The sequence below is a fragment of the Schistocerca americana genome, chromosome 2 (assembly GCF_021461395.2).
Source record: "Schistocerca americana isolate TAMUIC-IGC-003095 chromosome 2, iqSchAmer2.1, whole genome shotgun sequence".
Classification (NCBI taxonomy): Eukaryota; Metazoa; Arthropoda; class Insecta; order Orthoptera; family Acrididae; genus Schistocerca; species Schistocerca americana.
In genome coordinates, this window is record NC_060120.1 from 960,403,319 (window position 1) to 960,430,108 (window position 26,790).

At 44.9% G+C, this 26,790-nt stretch overlaps 2 protein-coding genes across 2 annotated transcripts; both read right to left on the reverse strand.

Annotated features, from left to right (window-relative positions):
* Positions 1-1,162: 1,162 nt before the first annotated feature.
* Positions 1,163-4,772, reverse strand: LOC124596288 (proline-rich protein 2-like). The gene is made up of 2 exons (XM_047135380.1): positions 4,618-4,772; positions 1,163-1,598 (listed from the first exon to the last, which is right to left on the reverse strand). The coding sequence occupies exons 1-2, from the start codon at positions 4,654-4,656 to the stop codon at positions 1,320-1,322; spliced, it is 318 nt and encodes a 105-aa protein (XP_046991336.1). The 5' UTR covers positions 4,657-4,772; the 3' UTR covers positions 1,163-1,319.
* Positions 4,773-19,794: 15,022 nt separating this feature from the next.
* Positions 19,795-23,149, reverse strand: LOC124596289 (proline-rich protein 2-like). Its single transcript, XM_047135381.1, has 2 exons — positions 23,006-23,149; positions 19,795-20,228 (listed from the first exon to the last, which is right to left on the reverse strand). The coding sequence occupies exons 1-2, from the start codon at positions 23,042-23,044 to the stop codon at positions 19,950-19,952; spliced, it is 318 nt and encodes a 105-aa protein (XP_046991337.1). The 5' UTR covers positions 23,045-23,149; the 3' UTR covers positions 19,795-19,949.
* Between the last annotated feature and the right edge of the window lie 3,641 nt (positions 23,150-26,790).

Consider the following 26,790-nt stretch of genomic DNA (forward strand, 5'->3'; position numbering starts at 1 on the left):
TCTCATATACATCACGAAAGGCTAGTTCTGAAATTTTTGGAAAAACCAACCTCGAATAATTTGAAACGTCATGGTTGAAGAATCTCTTACTGAAGTTTAATCAGCAATCACATAGTTCTTCTTTAGAATTCCAAAAATATTTCAGTTTACCCAATTTGAAATGGATGGCTGTGTATTACTCAGAGCTGCATATTGCCTAGAGAGCCTTCAATAATATTTCGACTGAAAAGACAATGCATCTGCTCGTTATTTCCTTAATGACTCGCAGTTCATTTTCTTTCCTATTTAATCTTTTAGATTTAATGTTGTAGCATCCACATAGCCATTCTGGTTCAAACTGAACGGTTTGGTCATATCGGTATGATTAAGTTTAGTAACTTCTATTTTATTGGTGATGGTACTCTAAAACAATACTGAGGACAGTCATCTAGTCATATTGATTACTATTTATATCTTGATAAATAGAGCTTAATTTCTCATTAGCGACATGTACCTTATAAATGGTTGCACCACGTAAGAGCAGTCAAAAAGAGGTTCGTTTCCATCCATTCTGTCATTGCTACTACTGATGTTACACTGAGTTGTGGTTAATATTCGTTCTGGGAGATATGCTAAGTTTGAGATGCGGTAATATTCGTTCTGGGAGATATGCTAGGATCTACGAAGATCCCAGATAAATATTTTTATTAGAAGGCAACATATTAATTATATAAAAGAAGACCCATGAAATTTAAGACTCACACTATTGAAGTAATTATATATGTGTACCAATTCTAATACATAGAAAGAGGAAAAAATGTGTAACTAAAGGACGAGAAAATAGATTTCAAAGAAATCATCTCAGGTCACAAGTTGTATTACTGAACATCAAAGCCTGAATATCGTTCAAAGGTTATATATCAGTACTCTGTGAACAGGGCTTTTTATAGATGGCAAGAGTATTTCCCGAAGATATATTTGCTCATATCAATTCGTGAAGTGCATGTAGTCGGTAACACGGAATCCTTCGGCAACGTACAGCATGTTCTGGAACTGCAAATCATGTGGTAAAGAATTTCATGAGGTATGAACCGATAGTAACTCCTGTAATAATTTTTACATATTGGTACCACATTTTTGGAGAACTGGTTGCTTTAGCAGAACACAGTAAATAAAACGTTAATGGAGCCTTTTCATTGCTGGTTTAATCAGAATTGATTTTTATTACACATAAGAACACTTCCATCAATTAACACAGTTAAAGTCAACTATAAAAGTAAAAGCTGAAATGCTTTAACGTTTCCAGGTGCGCTAATCTTGCATCACTAGAAAACATCAGGCTAAAAAAGGCCAGGCGGCCCTGGTGGTCCAGTAGGTTGAGGACCTCCAGTAGGCTGAGGTTCACCAGTTGGTTGTGGCCCTCCAGTTGGTTGGGGCTCTCCAGTTGGTTCAGGACCTCCAGTTGGTGGACCTGGTGGTCCAGTTGGTTCAGGACCTCCGGTTGGTTGACCAGTTGGATCAGGACCTCCGGTTGGTGGTCCTGGTGGGCCAGTTGGTTGTGGCCCTTCAGTTGGTCCAGGAGGGCCAGGTGGAGTTTCTTGGCTGCGGCATGCTGATACCTGTAGTAGAATGTCATATTGTAAAGTACATCATATATGTAGATGAGTTTGAAGTGGTATTCCTTCTGAACGGAGATTAAGATTCTGCTAATGTAGTTTTGAAACAAAGACAATGAATCGCAGAAATTATGAATTGTGACTATTAGGACTGTATCATCAGATGCATCTTTATTCACTGACACAAATTAGAAATCAATCTTACTGTTTCATTACAGAAAGTGAATGAAAGAACATGTTCGACGATTATTGATGATTACTTCAAGTAATCATAAAGAAATGTATGCATTGATGTCAATTTGAGTTAGTACCATGCCTTTATTTGTGTTTCGCCAGAAACGCGTCACTGAGTTTGAACAAAGTCGTATAAAAGGGCTTTGAGAAGCTGGATGTTGCTTACGTGACATTGCAGAAAGACTTGGCAGGAATGTGGACACTGCACATGATTTCTGGCAGCGATGGTCGCGAGAATAAACAATTGCAAGAAGATTGCGTTCCAAAGAGCCGTGTGGTATTACCTCAAGGGAATACCATCGTACTCGGTGTCTAGCTCAGGCACATCGTACAGCATCTGCAGCAGCAATCTGAGCAGAAGTTGCCACCACAATGATAAAAACAACTGTTATAAATTGGTTAATTCAAGGACGGGTCTGCCGTAGATGCTCTGTAGCGTCCACTCGACTGACCCTAAACCAGCGCCATTTGCGACGTCAGTGTCGTGAAGCGAGAGCCCGCAAGGGGGCAAGGCAAAAGTTTGTTGTGATCTCTAATGAAAGCTGGCTCCGCCTCAGTGCTAGTGATGGCTGTGTTTTGGAGACCATCCGAGTGTCTGCAACCTACCTAGTGGCGTGCTAGACACACGGGACCTACGACTGGATTTATGGTCTGGTGTGGAGTGCCACACTGTATGGCAGCACCAGCAGTCTCGTGCTCATCCCACGCACTCTGACTGGAAGTATGCACATCAGTTTGGTGATTCGACCTACAGTGCTCCCATCCATAAACAGCTTTTACCAAAAGGATAACGCTGGTCCACATATTGCTGTTGTAACCCACTACGCTCTACAGTGTCCACATGTGCCTTGGGACATCATCGGTTGACAACTCTAGCGTCTTCCACAAACAGCACTAACCGTCTTTGTATTGACCGACCAAATGCAACAGGCGTGCAACCTCATCCCAGAAACTGACATCCGTCATTTGTACAACACAATGCATTCGTGTTTGCGTGATTGCATGCAACAATCTGACCGTTACATCGGTTACTGATGTACCAAGATTTGATATTTCCAATACCGTATCTCGGATTTACGTTAACGTGTGATATTGCAATGTTAATGATTTAAATATGTTACCTCGGCAAATCTATTCCTGAAATTTCATTACTCGACATCATTTATTTTTTGGTGATGCGGTTTTCCCCGTCAGTATATAAGACTTGATTGCCCTTGCTGTCTACTATCAGAGTGGTATAAATAAGCAAGCGAACTACTCCTAGTAATGAGCTTCTAGTATACTAAATAATGCTCTTGCATTGTTCAATTACTCGATAGCAATATTTTAGGGTTTTGATTCATGATTATTCCAAGTTTTATATTCGTGATTAATCGCTATGTTTGTTGAATTCTCATATTTACCTGTGTATCGTCAGAGTTGTACTACTCTGATTATTACCACAACATGACTGAAGAATAAGGATTGACCCAATAATATCACTTGAAAATAGGCTCTTGTAGAGGGATTACTGATGTTGTACTTGCAGAGCTAGAGAAATTTCAACCTCTCTGAAGAAGTGACAAACGGCGACAAACGTATGCTGCAAACAGATGATAACAAATATCCTGTAATCTTTCATAAAAGATGTAGATATGCAGAAGCAAGATCATTAGAAGCGTTAGAAGTGAAGTACCAGCTAGACACGAGGAAGAAAATCTGGTGGTATTTTTCTACATTCACCGACCATCCAGAAAATTCCGAGACTGATTTTATTTCTGGCGTATAAGCGAATCAGCCCAGTAACTACAGTGGCAACCCGAACAACTAAAAAACACAGACATACATTTGACGAGTCAGTTTAAGCAGGTAAGTAGGCTGTGTCAAGTACTTAGTCGACGTGCGACCGTACGGTGCAATCACTGTTGTGTCAGAAATCGCAATGGAGCAACAGCTCTAAGAGTTTAAGGCATTCTTGAGAATGTCCTGAAGAGAAGGAAAGTGTGTACAAGGTTTGTCCCATACGTCTTGACTCCTGAACGAAAGCGACGATGCCTGGTCACCTGCCGTGACTAGCTTGAAACGAAACACGTGGACAGTTCTTTTCTCGGACAAATTATCACTGCTGATGAGATTTCGTGTTATGAAATCGAGGCCATTGTAGAATGACATAGTGCAGAAATTTACAAGAAGTGTTAACGCTTTAACAATATAACGGACTTTCAAACCAATGGGACACAACAGTTGAACAACATGTCAAAGATAGATCTCGCTGACAGTTACTCATGGGTGTGTGGATGTTCTGTGCCTTGTAATCAAGTGTGGGAGGTGGGAAGGGGTACGTTGGATACCTTAAGCATTAAAACCACCATCTTAATTTTTCTGTACTTTGTAATAATATAATCTCGAAACTTTTTGGACTGATGTTTTACGATTTTTTAAATCCGCCAGTAATAACGTGTGGATGCTCAGACACGGATTTCCGCTGTTACCCTCGCAAATATTGATCCAGTAAGAAGGAGGATGCAGATTATTTACTGATATTATGCATGATTCACACGAAGTTGATGAATTTGGTACAATCTCACAACTGTCTTTATTTGCACGTATGGAACTAATATGAAGTCGCTTAAAGAACCGACAAAGTTTCAAATCCTATCCAGCCCTTAGATTCGAGAATGGCTTGCTACAGGTAGAAAATTGTGGTACATTTTGAAGCATTCTGTGTTTGTAAGTGGATGTGGAAATAAGTACCAGTAAAGGTACGTAGAGCACAAATTTAGATAAAGTCTCAGTCCTTACTACTCACCACAAGACACAGGAGAAGAGCTGCCACTGTTGCCCTCATGGTGATGGAAGTGCTGAGGTGAGCCCGTGCTGCAGGGCTTTTATAAGGCTCGCCACTGCGTGATGTGAAGTACTCGTGATTCCGTGACTCTTTAACAAAGGGACTGAGCAGAGACTGCCGTCGAAATGCGGCGGTGGAGGATCTGGTATAATCACAAGGTCTCAGAGCACTGCTGCGACTAACTGAATATCTTATTGTCGCTCAGTTTTTCATCGACACCCAATTGTTCCTAGATGTCGGCGTCAAAGAAATAATGAACCAACAAGTCATGACGTAGCTGATAGCGGAGACTTCACGAATCTTCGTCGAAAAAGAAAATAGTAATGTCATAGCGGAGGTGACATACAACAATATCTTACAAATGTGATTTCATGAAGTATGTGTATGCTCCCGTACCGTGCTATCAACCATTTAAATCACTAATATGGCTGTAGCTGCCTTGTAGAAGCATATATTTCAAGCATATCATCACTGCAGTTTGTAGGGTAGGCATCCTGAAACTCTTCAGGAATGTAAGGTTCCAATGGTTCAGGACCGGACCCTCCTTCGGAAAGAGTGTGGTTAAAAACCCTGGCCAGCCATACAGACATATGTCCTCCATGGTTGTCATAATGATGAGTGCTGATGTGATTCCTGTGGTAAGGACACTCCCCAGTTTCTACCCCAAGTTTATCCATTCCAAGCTTGTGGTCAGGCTCTAACACATTCGTTGTCGTGACGTTTACTGCGAATCATTCCTTCCTTCTAATCTGGATTCCACAACTATAACTCCTGGAAATTTGTTTTGTGGTGCACAGCAAATGGCATAGCGAAGCTCTCTTCACGCATTAGAGCGTGAGAAAAGTAGTTCTTTTCCTTCAGTTCGGCCCTCGTGAATTGCGTTTTCTACTTCTGCCTCAGAACCTCTTCATCCTTCTCTTCCGCCCTTCTTTCGAGATCTTCCGTATCATTTTGTCCGCTACATTGGTGTCTCTCTGTCGTTTTCCTGCCCTTCTCTGTCATCGATCTCTGGTGCATTGCAAAATATATGTGCATTTGCCTTCTCAGTTTTTCAACTTAATTTTCAGTTTTGAATAATCCCTCCGAATTGCTACTTGGCTCTCCGCTTGTCATACCCATTTTTTCCGTACTCTTTTGGTCATTCTGTCCACATTCAGCCTCATCACATATCCTGCGAATCTTGGCCTTCCCAGTCTGATTTTCCGCGTACGAGTTGCAGGGGAACCCGAGGTCTAGGGCTGCACCTCAAATGTGATAGAATAGAAGCACCAGAACTACACGTGGTGTCATATATGGCGGGCTGTGAACGTTGCTAGTCTTGACACTAAAGCACGCTCCGTGTGAGATGTACCCGTCAAAGGGAAACAATCGTTCTTGTCTCCACCAAGTTCACCTCGCCGACTCTCCGCTTTGCGGGGTGCAGATCACCAGCAGTAGATGTCTGGCAGTTGGTCCAGCGAATTCTGACTTTCCTCAAACGTTCCGCTCTTGCACGATTTACACCACATATGACACCTTTGTTCCAGGATTACGTATAACACCGCAGCCGAATATTGCATATTCACTGCGCGAATTGGTTCCGTGCTCTTGCAGTACGGTATTATTTTTCAACCGTCAAGAAAAGCATTCTCGATTTTAGGACTTACGCGGACGCAAGACATTTCATAGGCAATATTTTTCCAGCTTCCGCTGGAGTGCTTCCTACGACCAGCCACCTATCTGGAATGTCCTTGCGAAAAGCAGGTGATCTCGTCTGAGGCACCATTTTTCGATGTTTGATACTATGATCTTCCTTTATTTTCGAGAAGACGGTCATGGATTTCTCACTGAAGAAAGGCAACATTATACTTAAAAAGAAAAAAAAAACCTCCTCTGTTGCAAACATTAACAAACTGAAAATAAAACGCAACATAATCAGTAGAAGAAAAAATACCTTATTCTCTCTTACAAATATATGACAACCTCTCGCCCCTTTGCTTACCACCTTTGTTATGTTTAGGTAGAGCTATTGGGAGAGGTGTAGTTAGCAGTACATGTCTGAAGTGGTGTATATGTTACTTTTTCTTTTACTGTCAAAGTGGCGGTGGCAAATAGATCCTTCCTCCGTGTAGGTCCCTTTATAATCAGGAAACGCAGGAGGACTAGTTGCCATCTGAAATTTAAAAAAACTGTTAGAAGTAGAAAGTATAGAGCTTTATTTAGTGATGAAAACGTCCTCTGTTCCAGGTGCGAACCTCGCCACTTCTTAAATTTTGAATAGAAGTCATCAGCAATGGCTGCCGAAGACTTCTGGCATACGAAGTCACCCTCGTTCTGGAAACGTCATTGTCAAAAAGGGCGGAGGGGAGAAAAGACTTCCAGGCACCCTCTCTGCCCATGGTGTAGGAGACTGCCCCTAAAAGGTGGAGGAATCATCAATGATTAGCGGTATGAAGATGTAGAAGGCAATGGAAACCACTGTATTAAAGACACATAATGTTTATCGATAGTACATGAGACCTGTAACTGAACAAGTTTCACCATGAACTCTCCATAGGCAAAAGATTCCGGAACAGTCCCCCATCCAGATATCCAGGAGAGGACTGCCAACGGGGGAGGTGACCATGAAAAAGAGATTGAATAACCGATGAAAGGTTCTAAAAGTCGCGGTGTGGAACGTCAGAAGTCTGATAGGAAAGCTAGAAAATCTGAAAAAGGAAATTCTAGGGCACGGTCTAGACACAGTGGTGTTCAGTGAAGTGATGTGGAGAGAGGACAAAGATTTCTGGTCAGGCGAGTATAGGGTAATAACAACTACAGTAGAAAATTATATGTCGGAAGTAGGATCGGTTTTGAGATAGGAAGATAAGCAAAGAGTATGTTACTGTGAACAGTTCAGTGATAGGGTCGTTCTCATCAGTACTTACAGCAAATCAACACCGACGACAACACTCAGATATACATGGAGATGCCCAAAGCTGAAGGAGAAGAGATATGATATCTGTATGATAATACTGAACAGATCATTCGGTATCTAAAGGGAGATGAAAGTCTAATAGTCGTTGAGGATTGGAAAGCGGTTAAAGGGGAAGGAGCAGAAGAAAACGTTACGGGTGAAGATGGGTTTGGTAACTGAATGAGAGAGGAGAGTGACTAATTAAGTTCTGCAATACATTTCGGCCAGCATTTGCAAATACGTTCAAGAATCACAAGAGGAGGTGATATATTTAGACAGGACCGGTATATATACGAAGACTCCAGCCAGAGCATGGTTAGGCGATGATTTCGAAATCAAATATCGGACTGTAAGTCATACCAAGGAGTAGATAAAGATCCAGATCACAATTTAGTGATGTTGAAGAATAGGCTGACGTATAAGAAACTAGGCAGGAAACTTCATAGCTCAGTAGTCACTTCAGTTATAGAGGTAAGGACAGTTGTGGAGGGCATTCACATAAGGTGAAAGAGAAAGTTACGTACAACGAAGGTAACTGCGAAGAAGCTATGGCCAATACAGAAATTTTTTTTATCGACATAAGAAGTACAAAAATACTCACGGAAATTCGGGGATACTGAAATACAAATCACTTAGGGATAAAATGAATAGGAAGTGCATGGAAGCTAAGAATAAATGTGAAGAAACTGTCAAACAAAAGATTGTCTGAAGAAGTGACTCAGCAAACAGAGCGAGGCCTAAACGATCTTCAGAGAAATTAAAATCAAAGACGGTAACATTAAGAATGCAGGCAGAATGTCACTGTTAAGCAAGAGTCTAGAATTGGGAGAATTACCGCACAGCTCATGCATCAAAACTGCTGACAGGAATAATATGCAAAATAATAGAAAAGGAAACGAGGATCTGTTAGATGACGATCATTTTGGGTTTAGGAAAGGCAAAGAAACCTGAGAGGCATTCTGATGTTGCAGCTAATAATGGTAGCAAGGCTGAAGGAAAATCAAGACACATTCACAGGATCTGTTGACCTGAGAAAAGCGTTCGACATTGTAACATGGTACAAAATTTCGAAATTCTGAGAGAAATACGGGTGAACTACTGGAAAAGACGGCTAATATACAGTATGTACAAAAATTATGAGGGAACAATAAGACTGGAAGAGCAAGAAAGAAGTACACAGGTTACTGTAAAATGGGTGTAAGACAGGATGTAGTCTTTCGCCCCAACTTTTCGATCTGTACAGTGAAGAGGCAATGACGGGAATAAAAGGTAGGTTCAAGAGCCGGGTTAAAACTCAAGGTAAAGGGAGAACAACGATAAGATCTGCTGATGCCATTACTGTCTTCAGTGAAAGTGAAAAAGTATTACAGGGTGTGTTAAAAGGAATCAATAATACTATAGCGAGATGTAGAGGGTAAAAATTGTAGAGGAAGACAGGAAAACAGAGTCTGGCATACACCTAGAAAATAACTGTGGACGTGTGTTGCAAGTTCTAGTCTGAGATGGAAACGTTCACACATGAGAGGAATTTGTGGTGGGGCCACATCAAAGAAGTGAGAACTCTCCTAAAATGGGAATCGACCGTTTCCAGACATTGATTCCTCTGTAAAACGAGATCTGCTAAGTCCCCTCAAAAAGCTCTTGAAGTGTGTAAGATGACTTGTGAAACACCCTTAGGTAGCATTACTTATAGTGTTACACTCATGCCGGCCGGTGTGGCCGAGCGGTTCTGGGAGCTACAGTCTGGAACCGCGCGACCGCTACGGTCGTAGTTTCGAATCCTGCCTCGGGCATGGATGTGTGTGATGTCCTTAGGTTGGTTAGGTTTAAGTAGTTCTAAGTTCTAGGGGACTGATGACCTCCGAAGTTTAGTCCCATAGTGCTCAGAGCCATTTGAACCATTTGTTACACTCCCGTACCCCGGCGTCCTGAGCTGGGGACTGGTCAGTGCTGCCAGTGTAAGGCACAGTGTAGACACAGTAGTGTTCCATGAAGTGAAACGGAGAGAAAACAAGGATTTCTGGTCAGACGAGTATAGGGTAATATCAACTGCAGTAGAAAATGATATATCGGAAGTAGGACCCATCGTGAATAGGAAGATAAGCAAAGAATGTATTACTGTAAACAGTTCAGTGATAGGGTCGTTCTCATCAGAACTCACAGCAAATCATCACCGACGACAACGCTCAGGTACACGTTGAGATGCCGTAAGCTGAAGGAGAAGAGATAGGAAATCTGTATGAGAAAATTGAACGCGTCATTCAGCACCTAAAGGGAGATGAAAATCTAATAGTCATTGAGGATTGGAATGTGGTTAAAGGGCAAGGAGCAGAAGAAAACGTTACGGGAGAATATGGGTTTGGTAACTGAATGAGATAGGAGAATGACTGATTGAGTTCTGCAATACATTTCGGCTAGGAATTGCGGATACGTTCTTCAAGAATCACAAGAATATTGATATATTTAGACAGGACTGGTATATATAGGAAGACGCTAACCAGATCATGGCCAAGGGAAAATTTCGAAATCGAATATTAGACTGTAAGTCGTATCAAGGAGCAGATAAAGATCCAGATCACAATTTAGTAATGTTGAAGAGCAGGCTGACGTTTAACAAACTATCCAGGAAAAATCAATGCGTAGCTCAGTAGTCTGTTCAGTTATAGAGCTAAGGACAGTTGTAGACGCCATTCACAGAAGGTGGAAAGAAAAAGTTACGTTCAAGGAAGGTAACTGCGAAGAAGCTATGGCCAATACAGAAATAGTTCATTTGATCGACGAAAGAAGGAAGTACAAAAATATATGCAAGGTAATTCTGGGATACTGAAATACGTGTCACTTCGGGATAAAATGAATAGGAAGTGCATGGAAGCTAAGGATAAATGTGAAGAAACTGACAAACAAATGATTGTCAGAAGAACTCACTCAGCAAACAGAGAGGCCGAAACGATCTTCAGAGAAATTAAAAGCAAAGACGGCAACATTAAGAATGGAGTCGGAATATCACTGTTAAGCAAGAGTCTACAAGTGGGAGAATTATCGCACAGCTCATGCATCAAAGCTGCTGACAGGAATAATATACAAAATAATAGAATAGGAAAGGAGGATCTGTTTGATGACGATCATTTTGGGTTTAGGAAAGGCAAAGATAACGATCGGTCTAGGTGTAGGAAGACATCTCAGAGGCAGTTCTGATGTCTGTCAAAGTGTCTATACATTTTTCTTCATGGCTATGTACAGGAATATGATAATTTTAGTAGGCGCAGACTGAAACTTGACTACAGACGCCTACAGACAAATGCAGATTAATGCAGGACCGACCGGAGGCCTGGAGGTCTGTACGCTCGTTATAATACCTCGAGCGTTTAGGTATCACTGCGCGAATGTGATCCGCGAGGAGAAAAGGTTCTACGTTAGCAGCAAACTCATCGGCTGCGTTACATATTAATACGCGGATCGGCAAAAGCAGAATTTGGTGCGTCTTTATGGCAGCGCCATCTCGTAGTGCGGAGACGGACGAGCGCTGCGCCTGCACTGTTGTGCTTAGCGGGACTCGCTCTAGTGGGAAAGTTGTGTACGCGCTGACTACGCAGAGCTATGTACACAACAGTAACCACGCACAGTTGGCGGGTGGCAGCACTAGCAGTTAAGGGTATATAAGGCGTGTCAGGGCGATGAGGATACACGCATCTCCGGCGGTACTTCAGTTGAATACCGCCCTTCGATTGTGCTATTCTGGTACCAATCGAAGCGATAGGTGTTGCAGGTTCCAGCCAGCCAGCCAGCCAGCCAGCCCGTCGGCGTGCAGCAGCCAGCAGCCAGCAGCCAGCAGCCAGCAGCCAGCAGCGGTCCCCGCCTGCAGCCAGCAGCGGTCTACGCCAGCAGTGTCCCCGCCAGCAGCACGCAGCGGTCTTCGCCTTCGCTGGCCCCAGCCAGCAGCCAGCAGCCAACAGCCAGCTTCCGGTGGCCACCAGCGGTCGCAGCCAGCGGCCGCCAGTGGTCCTAGCTGCCCCCTCCATCCGCCAGCAGCAGCAGCAGCAGAGGCGTCCCCACCAGCCAGCCAGCCAGCTGGGTCGCCCCCCCCCCCCCCAGTGGCAGCAGAGTGGGGCTTAGGCCCCAGTCTCCTTCGTCATTCTCCGTCCCTTTCTCCTGTGTATCTCTCGTCGCCCTGCCCGTCTCTCGTTTGCTCCTTTGCCTAGTACTGTGTTTTTTTCCCCCTTATCATAATGTCAACCCCCACCACCTCTTCTACAGCCACCACCACTGCCATTATATACACCTCCCCCTCCGCTGCTGCCACCACTATCACGTGGTGTGCCGCTTCACTCCCCCCTCAGTCAATCCCCCCACTACTCACTCTCTCATCTCCCACCCTATATGTCGCCCTGTCCCCGGCTCCTCCCTCCTGCGCCTCCTCTGATCCCTTCCCTCCACTTCCTCCCTCTGCTCCTTCCGTTTCTGCGGCCCTCGCCAGGGTGGTCGCCCGGCGGGCTACGGCCCATGCTCCACTCTCCCCTTCACCTTCATCGTCCTCGTCATCGTCATCACCGTCGCCTTCGCCATCGCCATCGCCCTCACCATCTCTGGCGCCGACTCCAGTCCCAGGACCTGCCACTCCCCGCCACATTCCAGTTGTTCCCATCCCCCAAACCTCCTCCGCCGCCGTCAAGCGCCCCAGTGGTACCCCTGCCTCCACTGCTCCCAAAAAGGCTCCACCTCATCCCCCTTCCCCCACCCATGATGCCATGGATGTCTCCCCACCCGTCCCTGCCCTCTCCTCCTCCTCCTCTACCCCCTCCTCCTACCGCTACCTCCTCTCCCGTCCTGATCCCTCCCTCCTTGAAGCCCGGAACCTCACCCTCTTCCTTCGAGAGAATTGTGCTGGTGCCCCCATCTCCCTCCTCACTCCTCACCGTGATTCGGTGCTCATCTCCTCCAACAGCCCTACCCTCCACACAGACCTCCTTTCCCGCATCCCTGTCACCCGCTTTGGCCCTCATGCCTCTCTCCCCCCTGTTCATTCCCCACCTCCCTCCCGCCAAACCCAACCTCCGCGTCGCCTGCTGACCTTCACTGCCTTGATCACTCGGCTCAGTCCGGCGATCACGGAGGAGGAGGTGTTGGCGGAGCTTCAGGCCCATCCCCATCTGGAGGTGCGTGCGGTTCGTCGCATCCACAACGCTGCCGGCCCCACCTACCTCATGCGGATTTTTTCTGAGCACGCCCCCTCCATCGGCCATCTCCTGAAGGAGGGTGCCCTCGTTTTTAACCAATGTTACAAAGTCCACCCCTCCGATTCCCCTCCTCAATTCCTCAATCCCTCCACTGCCAAAGGTGCTTGTGGTATAACGCTCACCCAACATCTGAGTGCTGCAAGGCCCCACCTGCCCGCAGTGTTGGCAAGCCCACTTTTTATGGCAGTGCCCCAATCTCCAGTGCCCCCCCCCTCCTGTGATACCTGTAACCTCCCTCATCCCACCTACTCCCAGAAGTGTAAGACCCGACCCCTCCTACCACTCCCGAACTCACCGTTCCCGTCCGCCCTCTGGACGCCCCCACCCGTTCCAGCAACTCCCTTCGCCCACCCCCTACCGCTGAGGACATCATCAGATTCCTCACCATCGTCCTTCAGAATGTTCATCCTTTTCAGCGCCCGCACACCCCCCAACAGATCTCCCTCGCCGCCCGTTCCGTTTCCAACTCAAAATGTACGCCACTTACTCCAACAACCAGCCCCATTTCACCTTCTCTCATCTTGACACCCTCGTTTAAATCCCTATCATGTCGCAACAGCACCGTATCCTTTTCAACAACATCCGCTCCCTTCCCGCCAACAAGAACCTCTTCCTGCACACCCTTGCCACCCACCGTGTGGATGCCTTCCTCTTCAATGAAACCTTCCTGCAACCCCACCACACCGTCCACACTTTGCCCTACCTCATCCACCACTCCGATAATCCCCTCCTGATTGCTCGTGACGGAGTTGCCATTGGGCACCACCACCAGATCCCTGTTCGGCTCCAACCTCTCCTTCCTGACCCCACCGAACACCTGATTCTTAGTCTCTTCTTCCCCAGCCTTACCGTCACCTGCGCCACCATCTATGTCCGCCCCAACGCTCCTATTCCCTTCGACTTCCTCTCCCACATCGACCGTACCTTCTCCTCCTACGTGATCGCCGCCGACCTCAACATCCATAGTCGTTCCGCTGCCCAGTTACGGCAGTGGCATCGGTTCCTCTCCTCCCTTCAAGGCGACCTCATCCCCATCCCCCAACACACCCGTCCCGAATCCAACTCCACTCCCGATGTTATTCTCTCCTCCCCCAACCTCTATGGTCGCATTACAGTGGATGTCCTGGAGCCTATTGGTAGCGACCATCTCCCTGTCCTCCTCACAGTTTCAGATGGTCGTCGCCCCCGCCCCGACCCTCGTAATGACCCTCCCCCTAAGTATGTCCATGACTATTCCCATGCCAACTGGAATGCCTACCAGGATACCTTCCCCACCCAGGTCGATAGCCACCCTTTCACCTACCACCACCCAGATGATGTCACCCATGCCGCCTCCTTTCTCCAGCAGACCTTGTCTGAGGATAGGAGACCCACGTCCCTACTGCCGCCATCCACCTCCACCGTCCTACCTTACCTCCACAGGCTGTCCTCCTCCTCCGTGAATCCCGCCGTCTCTACCGTGCCTTCCTCCGCGCTTGTGACCCGGACACCCTACGACGCCACCAGCAACTACAGCGACACATTCGTAATTTGCTCGCGGCTAAGAAATGCCGGGACTTGCGACAGACATGCACCCGTTTAAATGCTACCCTACCTGTCAACTCGTCCAAGTTCTGGTCAGCCTTCCGTCGCCTTACCGGAACTAACCCCTCCCCATACTATCCTCCATGACTATCGCCCCTTCCCTGACGCCCTTAGTAAGGCCAATCACTTTGCCTCCTACCTGTCCAATGTGTTTTCCATCCCCGATGATCCCCAGTTTGATTACTCCCTCTTCCCGGAAATCCGCAATCAAACTGACACCTCTGTCCCTCCCCTCGTTCCTGGTTTCCAGTACTTGGACAACATTGCACACACGGAACTCAATGCCCCTATCATTACACGGGATCTCATTGCTACACTCTGCACAAAACGCAACACCGCTCCTGGTCACGATCGTGTCACCTACCGTCACCTTCATGAAGCTCCGGTCTCTTTCCTCTCCACCCTGGCCAGGCTCTACAATGTAGTCCTGTCCACCGGTTACTACCCCAACCTGTGGAAAACCTCCCGTATCCTCATGTTCCTTAAACCTGGCAAACCGCCGTCCGCCGTCTCCTCCTACCATCCCATCAGCCTTACCTCGGTCTTCAGCAAGGTCCTGGAATCTATCCTCACCCGACGCATCAACCAGCATCTCCGCCAGCACCGCCTCCTTCCCATTACCCAGTGTGGCTTTCGGCCGTCCTTCTCTTCCGACGACCCTCTCCGTCACCTCACTCATCTCCTTTCCGACCAGCTTAATTCCCATCGCTCCGCAATCTTCCTCTCCCTGGACCTCGAACGTGCTTATGACTGCGTATGGCATTCCGGTCTCCTCTTCAAGCTCCAAACCTTCGCCCTTCCCATTAACTATGTCCGTCTGATCGGCTCCTTTCTTTCCCGCCGTCCTTCCTATGTCACCATCCATAACACAGATTCCTACACCTTTTTCCCCTCCGCTGGTGTGCCCCAAGGCTCCGTCCTCTCCCCCCTACTGTACCTTTTGTACACGGTGGACATGCCGCCGCCGTCACCCCCCGTCCACCTTCTCCAGTTTGCCGATGACGCCGCCGTCCTTGCCCTTGCCCCCATCCTGCAGCGCTCCCAACACCTTCTCCAATCCCATCTTGACCGGTTCACTGCTTGGTGCAACCAGTGGTTGCTCAAGGTCAATCCCTCCAAAACCCAGGCAATCATTGTAGGCAAAACCACCCCTTCCTTCCGCCTCCTCGATTTCTATCCCACCATCTATGGCCGTCCTATCGCCCTCACTCCCACCCTTAAGTACCTTGGCGTCACCCTCGACCGTCGCCTCTCCTGGACTCCCCACCTCCGGACAATCCAAGCCAAGGCACACTCCCGACTCAGTCTCCTCAAGCTCCTCTCCGGCCGTACGAGGGGTCTGGACCCCTCCAGCATCCTCCACACCTATAAGTACCTCATCCGCCCTATCCTTTGTTATGCCCATCCGGCTTGGATCTCCGGCCCCCCCCAGCCTTTTACAAATCCCTCCAAATCCTTGAACGCCATGCTCTCCGCCTCACCTATTGCATCCATCTCCCCGCCCACACGCGGATCCTGTACAATCTCATCCCCTTCCCCCACCTCCTCCTTTTCCTTGAAAGGATACGGATCCTGTACACCTCCCGTAAACTTGATCCTCCTCACCCGCTAGTCTCCCCGATCCTCTCCCACCCCGCCAGCTGCCGTGCGTGTATTCCCACGTCCCACCCGGTCTCCATCTCTGCACCCTCCTTACCCTCTCCCCAGGTGGCTTCCGCCAGCTCCCCCTCCCTGATGATGTCCTCCTCCCCTCCATCTACCCCTCCTATCAACTTTGATCCTCCCCCCCACTTCCTGTGTCCTTTCCTTTAGGCACCCTCCCTCCCTCCCTTCCCTTCCCTTTCCTTCTCTTTCCTTTCCACCCTTCCTCCTCCCCTCTTCCCCCAGGCTTCCCCTCCCCCTTCCTCCCTCCCCGTCACTCCTCTGCCCATGGCATCTCTGCTCTCCCCTCTCCCATTCCCCTCCTCCTCCTCCTCCTCCTCCACCTCCACCACTCTTGGCAGGTCCCCGGACTCGTACACGCTCAGTAAACATTCGCGCGCCGGAGATCGTCGCCGTCAGTGTTTCGTCTGTGTGCCTTCGTTTGTGTGTAGTGTTGTTCGCCGTCACGCCAGCACCGTTCACATGCCGTCGCCATCATCCATGTTCTGTGCACCGTGTTGCCTAGTGTTAGTGCTGCTTCCCGTCCAGCGTGAACGGCTCCATGTTTTTTCGATTTTTAGTGTCTACATTTTTTGCCCACCGTTTTGACTGTCTTCTCTGTGCCACCTTTATGTACTACTTGTTGTCAAACTCAAGGCTGAAGAGCGGCGTATTGTGCTGCTTTGTATAATGTATTTAAAATCACAATAAAGAAAGAAAAAAAAGATGAGGATACAGTGCATCCGTTGTCGTTATGCATTAGCAGAGCCATTTATTTAGGCAAACCAAATACTACGTTTTATTGACAGAAAACCTGTAACAGTTCTACTAAAGAGACGGCCATCACTGTGCTTGTTCGTCCACTGCTGGACTATTTTTGTTCTGTATGGGATACTTACCAGACAGATAAGCTCAAAGAAGGGCAGCTTTCTACTATCGGAAGACAGGAGAAAGACTGTCACGGATATGATAAAAGAGTTTGGTGGTCATTAAGACAAAGGGTTTTTCGTTGCAGTGAGCTCTTTTCTCCTCTGAGTGTGAAACCTTTCTTATTACCGCCAACATACTTAGGGAGCAATGAGCATCATGATAGAATAACAGAAATCTGAGCTCGTACAGAAAGATGTGTGTATTCTTTTCCCCACATGCTGTTAAACAGTGGAACGGTAGGGAAATATTCTGAAGGTGCTTCGAAAAATCCTTTACAACGCACTTAAGAGTGAATTACAGAGTAGTCACGTAGATGCAGATGTAGATGTTTATTAAATCTACAATACTACCAACGTACATTTGCTTTCCATGGACTGTCTGCTGAGATTTAATAACAACGAAAATGTTTAGTTCACATCTGATTCTTGTGACAAAACTGGCAAAACGTTTGCTTCGTCGACGGAGCTTTTCCCGGTGTCTCATCCTTCCTTTTCCTCCGTAACGAAAGATCACGTCTGTCATGAGATGCACGTTCACTGCTGCTGAGATGAATGATGCATTTTTTTTAATTTGTTTAAACGTAATGACCTAATTCAAAATCCGTAAACATTTTCTCAGTGATGCGCCACGATCAATTATTTCCTGACAGTCCGAGCTATCTCGTTTCTCTTTTCTTGAACCTGATAAAAGTTGCGGACTTTTCAGTGTGTGGTCGGATTTTGTGCGAAACATCTGATAGACAAGATTTGATTGTATTATTGTAGATTACTACTAACTAGGTACTCCGAGTACATATCCCAAAGCACAATGTTGTACAATTTTGGCTGTGTATAAATTTGTATGCGTTGATATGCTGGTTTGTGTTGTACCAGCTACTCCCTATTTGTGTGCTATAAACGAATGACATTTTCCTGGTTATATTATTATCCCGCAATTTCCCTAATATCTTCGAAGTCGCCGTCATTAACGTACCCTGGACCTAGGTAGTAATGAAAATGTAATTTTTGTGCTTCTTGTGAACTGAAATAGTAGAGACTTTCTTCTCAAAATAATATACTTAGTTTTTGTTTAGCTTAATTCCAAGTACGGTATTTTTAATTTATTTTCTAACAAGTATATATACACAAGCTTCTCCTAAAATATTAGCTGGAAATATATAACAAATCATCTGTCTTACATCTTCCTACAGTTGGCGAACGTGGGAAAGCAGTCAAATGTTTCAGTTTGAAATGGCGAGCCTCAAGAATAAGATAATATCTTTGTTGTTGACTTTGTATTGTATCGTTAGTACACTGCACTTATTATATGCCTGAAAATAGCTTCTGTATGAAGATCAAGCGTTCGTGGACGTAATCAGTAACAAAACAAGAACAGTTTTTTTGTTATAATGCGGACAACGCTCCTAGCACTAATGAGGTATAAGGTCACATCAGCTACGACGTTCTCTGTAAAAAAAGTTTGAAGTATATGAGGATCAGAAATCTGGTAAAAATCACGTTCTTCACCCTCTAATTCTGATTCCGTGTCATCCTTTGGAGACACTTGTTTAGTAACAAGTCAGAGCAGATTCTGGAAATTTACTTTACAATGCCCATGATAATATTTAGTAGGAGTAATTAAGCGCATGTTCCATCGAAATCACGTAATCAGTAATATGTCATTCATAAACAACGAGAGAAAGAGGAGTGATACGAGGAAAAAGAAATACTTTCACGAGCAAGACAGGCAAAGCATTCATGAACTGTTGTTAAAAATTCAAACATCATTTCCCACAAATATTCTCTTTCGCTATATAAGGTACACTCTCAAGTTAATTACTAGCGATAATGAAATACAATTTCTGGTATTTGTCCTGCCTGTCAGTGACGCATTTTATCATTGTTTGAATTGGTCTAGTTATAAAAAGGAGATTAAAAAAGGATTATCTGAAGAATAATTACCATTGCGTTGAATTTCTTTTGAGAACATGCCTCAAACAAACTCATCATCTCTCTATACATCATTATCATTACAGGCCATGCAGCACAATATAAAATGTCCATTAATTTAACATGGCTCGTATAGCAGGGTTTGGGTCTCCTGAAAGAGTGCAGTATAATAATGTACTGCTTGTGCTTAACATGGACACTTCCATGTCACTTAAAAGTATGCTATGCGAGAGAAAATGAGCCTTTAAATATGAGGAAACGCGTTAAGTTTATGTAGTGCTAATATCTTGCCCCTACACATAAATGGGCTGTAGTATATTCTCATATAAATCACGAAAGGCTAGTTCGGAAATTTTTGGAAAAACCAACCTCGAATAATTTGAAACGTCATGGTTGAAGAATTTCTTACTGAAGTTTCATCAGCAATCACATAGTTCTTATTTACACTTTGAAAAATATTTCACTATCGAACTAATTATACATGTGTACCAATTCGCATACATAGAAAAGGGGAAAAAGTATGTAACTGAAGGAGGAGAAAATAGATTTCAAAGAAATCATCTCAGGTCACAAGTTGTATTACAGAACATCAAATCCTGAATATCGTTCAAAGGTAATATATCAGTACACTGTGAACAGGGCTTTTTATAGATGGCAAGAGCGTTTCCTGAAGATGTATTTGCTCATATCAATTCGTGAAGTGCACGTAGTCGGTAACACGGACTCCTTCAGCAACGTACGGCATCTTCTGGAACTGCAAATCATGTGGTAAAGAATTTCATGAGGTATGAACCGATAGTAACTCCTGTAATAATTTTTACATATTGTTACCATATTTTTGGAGAACTGGTTGCTTTAGCAGAACACAGTAAATAAAACGTTAATGGAGCCTTTTCATTGCTGGTTTAATCAGAATTGATTTTTATTACACATAAGAACACTTCCATCAATTAACACAGTTAAAGTCAACTATAAAAGTAAAAGCTGAAACGCTTTAACGTTTCCAGGTGCGCTAATCTTGCATCACTAGAAAACACCAGGCTAAAAAAGGCCAGGCGGCCCTGGTGGTCCAGTAGGTTGAGGACCTCCAGTAGGCTGAGGTTCACCAGTTGGTTGTGGCCCTCCAGTTGGTTGGGGCTCTCCAGTTGGTTCAGGACCTCCAGTTGGTGGACCTGGTGGTCCAGTTGGTTCAGGACCTCCGGTTGGTTGACCAGTTGGATCAGGACCTCCGGTTGGTGGCCCTGGTGGGCCAGTTGGTTGTGGCCCTTCAGTTGGCCCAGGAGGGCCAGGTGGGGTCTCTTGGCTGCGGCATGCTGATACCTGTAGTAGAATGTCATATTGTAAAGTACATCATAAAGAAATGTATGCATAGATGTCAATTTGAGTTAGTACCATGCCATTATTTGTGTTTCGCCAGAAACACGTCACTGAGTTTGAACAAGGTCGTATAAAAGGGCTTCGAGAAGCTGGATGTTGCTTACGTGACATTGCAGAAAGACTTGGCAGGAATGTGGACACTGCACATGATTTCTGGCAGCGATGGACGCGAGAATATACAGTAGCATGGAGATTGCGTCCCAAAGAACCGTGTGGTACTACCGCGAGGGAAGACCATCGTGCTCGGTGTCTAGCTCAGGCACATCGTACTGCATCTGCAGCAGCAATCTGAGTAGAAGTTGCCACCACAATGATAAAAACAACTGTTATAAATTGGTTTATTGAAGGACGGGTCTACTGTAGATGCTCTGTAGCGTCTACTCGACTGGTCCTAAACCACCGCCATTTGCGACGTCAGTGTCGTGAAGCGAGAGCCCGCAAGGGGGCAGGGCAAAAGTTTGTTGTGATCTCTAATGAAAGCTGGCTCCGCCTCAGTGCCAGTGATGGCTGTGTTTTGGAGACCATCCGAGTGTCTGCAACCTACCTAGTGGCGTGCTAGACACATGGGACCTACGACTGGATATATGGTCTGGTGTGGAGTGCCACACTGTATGGCAGCACCAGCAGTCTCGTGCTCATCCCACGCACCCTGACTGGAAGTATGCACATCAGTTTGGTGATTCGACCTGCAGTGCTCCCATCCATAAACAGCTTTTACCAAAAGGATTACGCTGGTCCACATATTGCTTTTGTAACCCACTACGCTCTACAGTGTCCACATGTGCCTTGGGATATCATCGGTTGACAACTCTAGCGTCTTCCACAAACAGCATTGACCGACCAAGTGCAACAGCCGTGCAACCGCATTCCAGAAACTGACATCCGTCATTTGTACAACACAATGCATTCCTGTTTCCGTGCTTGCATTCAATAATGTGACCGTTACATCGGTTAATGATGTACCAAGATTTGATATTTCCAATACCTTATCTCGCATTTATGTTAACGTGTGATATTGCAATGTTAATGATTTAAATATGTTACCTCGGAAAATCTATTCCTGAAATATCATTACAAGACATTATTTATATTTTGGTGTTGCGGTTTTCCCCGTCAGTATATAAGACTAGATTTCCCTTGCTGTCTACTATCAGAGGGGAATAAATAAGCAAGCGAACTACTCCTGGTAACGAGCTTCTAGTATACTAAACAATGCTCTTGCGTAACATGTGCTACGTTGTTCAGTTACTCGATAGCAATATTTTAGGGTTTTGATTCATGATTATTCCAATTTTTATATTCGTGATTAATCGCTATGTTTGTTGAATTCTCATATTTACCTGTGTCTCGTCAGAGTTGTACTACTTTGATTATTACCACAACATGACTGAAGAATAAGGATTGAATAATATCACTTGAAAATAGGCTCTTGTAAAGGGATTACTGATGTTGTACTTTCAGAACTACAGAAATTTCAACCTCTCTGATAAAGTGACAAACGGCGACAAACGAATGTTGCAAACAGATGATAACAAATATCCTGTAATCTTTCATAAGAGATGTAGATATGCAGATGCAAGATCATGAGAAGCATTAGAAATGGAGTACCAGCTAGACACGAGGAAGAAAATCGGCTGGCATTTCTCTACATTCGCCGACCATCCACAAAATTCCGAGACTGATTTTATTTCTGGTGTATAAGCAATCAGCCCAGTAACTACAGTGGCAACACGAACTACTAAAAAACACAGACATACATTGGACTAGTCAGTTTAAGCAGGTAAGTAGGCTGTGTCAAGTACATAGTCGACGTGCGACCGTACGGAGTAGTCACTGTAGTGTCAGAAATCGCAATGGAGCAACATCTCTAAGTGTTTGAGGCATTCTTGAGAATGTCCTGAAGAGCAGGAAAGTGTGTACACGGTTTGTCCCATACGTCTTGACTCCTGAACGAGAGCGACGATGCCTGGTCACCTGCCGTGACTAGCTTGAAACGAAACATGTGGACAGTTCTTTTCTCGGACAAATCATCACTGCTGATGAGATTTCGTGTTATGAAATTGAGGCCACTGTAGAATGACAAAGTACAGAAACTTACCTGAAGTGTTAACGCTTTGACGATATAACCGACTTTCAAACCAATGGGACACAACAGTTGTACAACACGTCAAAGATAGATCTCGCTGACAGTTACTCATGCGTGTGTGGATGTTCTGTGCCTTGTAATCAAATGTGGGAGGTAGGAAGGGGTACGTTGGATACCTTAAGCATTAAAACCACCATCTTAATTTTTCTGTACTTTGTACTAATATAATCTCGAAACTTTTTGGACTGATGTTTTACGATTTTTTAAATCCGCCAGTAATAACGTGTGGATGCTCAGACACGGATTTCCGCTGTTACCCTCGCAAATATTGATCCAGTAAGAAGGAGGATGCAGATTATTTACTGATATTATGCATGATTCACACGAAGTTGATGAATTTGGTACAATCTCACAACTGTCTTTATTTGTACGCATGGAACTAATATGAAGTCGCTTAAAGAACCGACAAAGTTTCAAACACTTTCCAACCCTTAGATTCGAGAATGACTTGCTACAGGTAGAAAATTGTGGTAAATTTTGAAGCATTCAGTGTTTGTAAGTGGATGTGAAAATAAGTACCAGTAAAAGTACGTAGAGCACAAATTTAGATAAAGTCTCAGTCCTTACTACTCACCACAAGACACAGGAGAAGAGCTGCCACTGTTGCCCTCATGGTGATGGAAGTGCTGAGGTGAGCCCGTGCTGCAGAGCTTTTATAAGGCTCGCCACTGCGTGATGTGAAATACTCGAGATTCCGTGACTCTTTAACAAAGGGACTGAGCAGAGACTGCCGTCGAAATGCGACAGTGGAGGATCTGGTATAATCACAAGGTCACAGAGCACTGCTGCGACTAAATGAATATCTTATTTTCGCTCAGTTTTTCATCGACACCCAATTGTTCCTAGAAGTCTGCCTCAAAGAAATAATGAACCAACAAGTCATGACGTAGCTGATCGCGGAGACTTCACGAAACTTCGTCGAAAAAGAAAATAGTAATGTGATAGCGGGGGTGACATACTACATTATCTGACGAATGTGATGTCATGAAGTATGTATATGGTCCAGTACCGTGGTATCAACCATTTAAGTGACTAATACAGCTGTAGCTGCCTTGTAGAAGCATATATTTGAAGTACATCATCAGTATTATTTGTAGGGTAGGCGTCCTGAAACTCTTAAAGAAAGTAAGGTTCTGCAATGGTTCAGGACTGGAGTCTCCTGTGGAAAGAGAGTGGTTAACAACCCTGGCCAACCACACAGACATATTTCCTCCATGGTTGCCATAATTATGAATGCTGATGTGATTCCTGTGGTAAGGACACTCCACAATTTCTACCCCAAGTTTATCCATTTCAAGCTTGTGGTCAGGCTCTAACACATTCGTTGTCGTGACGTTAACTGAAAATCATTCTTTCTTTATAATCAGTATTCCACTCCTGGAAATTTGTTTCATGTTGAACAGCAAATGACATAGCGAAGCTCTCTTCGCGCATTAGAGTGTGTGAAAAGTTCTTCTTTTCCTCTCGGTTCGGCCCTCGTGAACTGCGTTATCTACTTCTGGCCCAGAACCTCTTCATCCTTCTCTTCCGCCCTTCTTTTGAGATCTTCCGTATCATTTTGCCCGGTACATTGGCGACTCTCTGTCGTTTTCCTGCCCTTCTCTGTCATCGATCTCTGGTGCATTGCAAAATATATGTGTATTTGCCTTCTCAGTTTTTGAACTTCTCAGTCTTGACCAGTCCTTCCTGAGTGTAACAACCAAATTGCTACTTGGCTCTCCTCTTGTCATACCCAATTTTTACCATACTCTTTTGGTCATTCTGTCCACATTCATCCTCATCACATATCCTGCGAATCTTGACCTTTCGCGTCTGTTTTTCCATATACAAGTTGACGGGGCACCCATGGTCTAGGCCTGCATCCCTAATCTGATAGAACAGAAGCACCAGAACAACAGGTACTGCCATATATGGCGGGCTGTGAACGTTCCTACTCTTGACACTAATGCACGGTCCGAGTGGTATGTCCCCGTCAACGGGAAACAATCGTTCTTGCCTCCACCAAGTACACCTCACACACTCTCCGCTTTGCGGTGTGGAAATCACAAGCTGTAGATGTCTGGTAGTTGGTCCAGCGAATTCTGGCTTTCCTCAAACGTTCCGCTCTTGGACTATTTACACCACACATGACACCTTTGTTCCAGGATTACGTGTAATACCTTCAGACGAATATTGACTGTGCGAATTGGTTCCGTGCCCTTGCAGTACGGTATTATTTTACAACTGGTAAGAAATGTGTTCTCGATTTTTGGACTTACGCGGACGCAAGACATTACACAGGCAATACTTTTCCAACTTCCTCTGGAGTGCTTCCTACGACCAGCCACCTATCTGGAATGTCCCTGCAAAAAGCAGTTGATCTCGTTTGATGCACCATTTTGCGATGTTTGATACTACGATCTTCCTTTATTTTGGAGAAGACGGTCATGGATTTCTCACTGAAAAAAAGGATCCTCATACTAAAAAAGACAAAAAAAAATCTTCTCTGTTACAGACATTAACAAACCAAAAAAAAAAAAAAAAACGCAACATGATAGGTAGAAGAAAAAAATACCTTTTTCTCTCTTACAAATATATGACACCCTCTCGCCTCTTTGCTTACCACCCTTCTTATGTTTAGGTAGAGCTATTGGGAGAGGCGTAGTTAGCAGTACATGTCTGAAGTGGTGTATATGTTACTTTTTCTTTTATTGTCAAATTGGCGGTTGCGAATAGATCTTTCCTCCGTGTAGGTCCCTTTATAATCAGGAAACGCAACAGGACTAGCTGCCATTTGTAATGAAAAAAGCTGTGAGAATAAGAAAGTATAGAGCTTTAACTAGTAATCGAAACGAACTGGGTTCAAGGAGCGAAACGCGCCACTGCTTAAATTTTGAATAAAAGTCATGAGCAATGGCAGCCAAAGACTTCTGGTATAAGAAGTCACCCTCGTTCTGCCGACATCATTGTCAATGAGGGCGGAGGAGAGAAAAGAGATCCAGGGCACTCTCTTGCCCCATGGTGTAGGAAACTGCCCCTAAAAGGTGGAAGAATCAGCAATGATCACCGGCATGAAGATGTAGAAGGCAATGGAAACCACTGCATTAAAGACACATAATGTGTATCGATAGTACATGAGACCTGTAACTGAACAAGTTTCACCATGAACTCTCCATAGGCAAAAGATTCCGGAACAGTCCCCCATCCAGATATCCAGGAGAGGACTGTCTAAGTGGAAGGTGCCCATGAGAAAAAGATTGTATGACCGATGAAAGGTTCTAAAAGTCGGGGTGTGGGATGTCAGAAGTCTGAACATCATAGGAAAGCCAGAAAATATGAAAAGGGAAATTCTTAGGCACAGTCTAGACACAGTGGTGTTCAATGAAGTGAAACGGAGAGAAGACAAGGATTTTTGGTCAGACGAGTATAGGGTAATATCAACTGCAGCAGAAAAAAATATCAGAAGTAGGACCCATTGTGAATAGGACGATAAGCAAAGAATGTATTACTGTAAACAGTTCAGTGATAGGGTCGTTCTCATCAGAGGTCACAGCAAATCATCACCGACGACAACACTCAGGTAGACATGGAGATGCCGTAGGCTGAAGGAGAAGAGATAGGAAGTCTGTATGAGAAAATTGAACGCGTCATTCAGTACCTAAAGGGAGATGAAAATCTAAAGGTCAAGGAGCAGAAGAAAACGTTACGCTAGAATATGGGTTTGGTAATTGAATGAGAGAGGAGAATGACTAATTGAGTTCTGCAATACGTTTCGGCTAGGAATTGCGAATACGTTCTTCAAGAATCACAAAAATATTGATATATTTAGACAGGACTGGTATATATAGGAAGACGCCAACCAGAGCATGGTCAGGGGAAGATTTCGAAATCGAATATTGGACTGTAAGTCATAACAAGGAGCAGATAAAGATGCAGATCACAATTTAGTAATGTTGAAGAGTAGGCTGACGTTTAACAAACTATATAGGAATAATCACTGCGTAGCTCAGTAGTCTGTTCAGTTATAGAGCTAAGGACAGTTGTAGACGCCATTCACAGAAGGTGGAAAGAAAAAGTTACGTTCAAGGAAGGTAACTGCGAAGAAGCTATGGCCAATACAGAAATAGTTCATTTGATCGACGAAAGAAGGAAGTACAAAAATATATGCAGGGTAATTCTGGGATACTGAAATACGTGTCACTTCGGGATAAAATGAATAGGAAGTGCATGGAAGCTAAGGATAAAAGTGAAGAAACTGACAAACAAATGATTGTCAGAAGAACTCACTCAGCAAACAGAGAGGCTGAAACGATCTTCAGAGAAATTAAAAGCAAAGACGGTAACATTAAGATTGGAGTCGCAATATCACTGCTAAGCAAG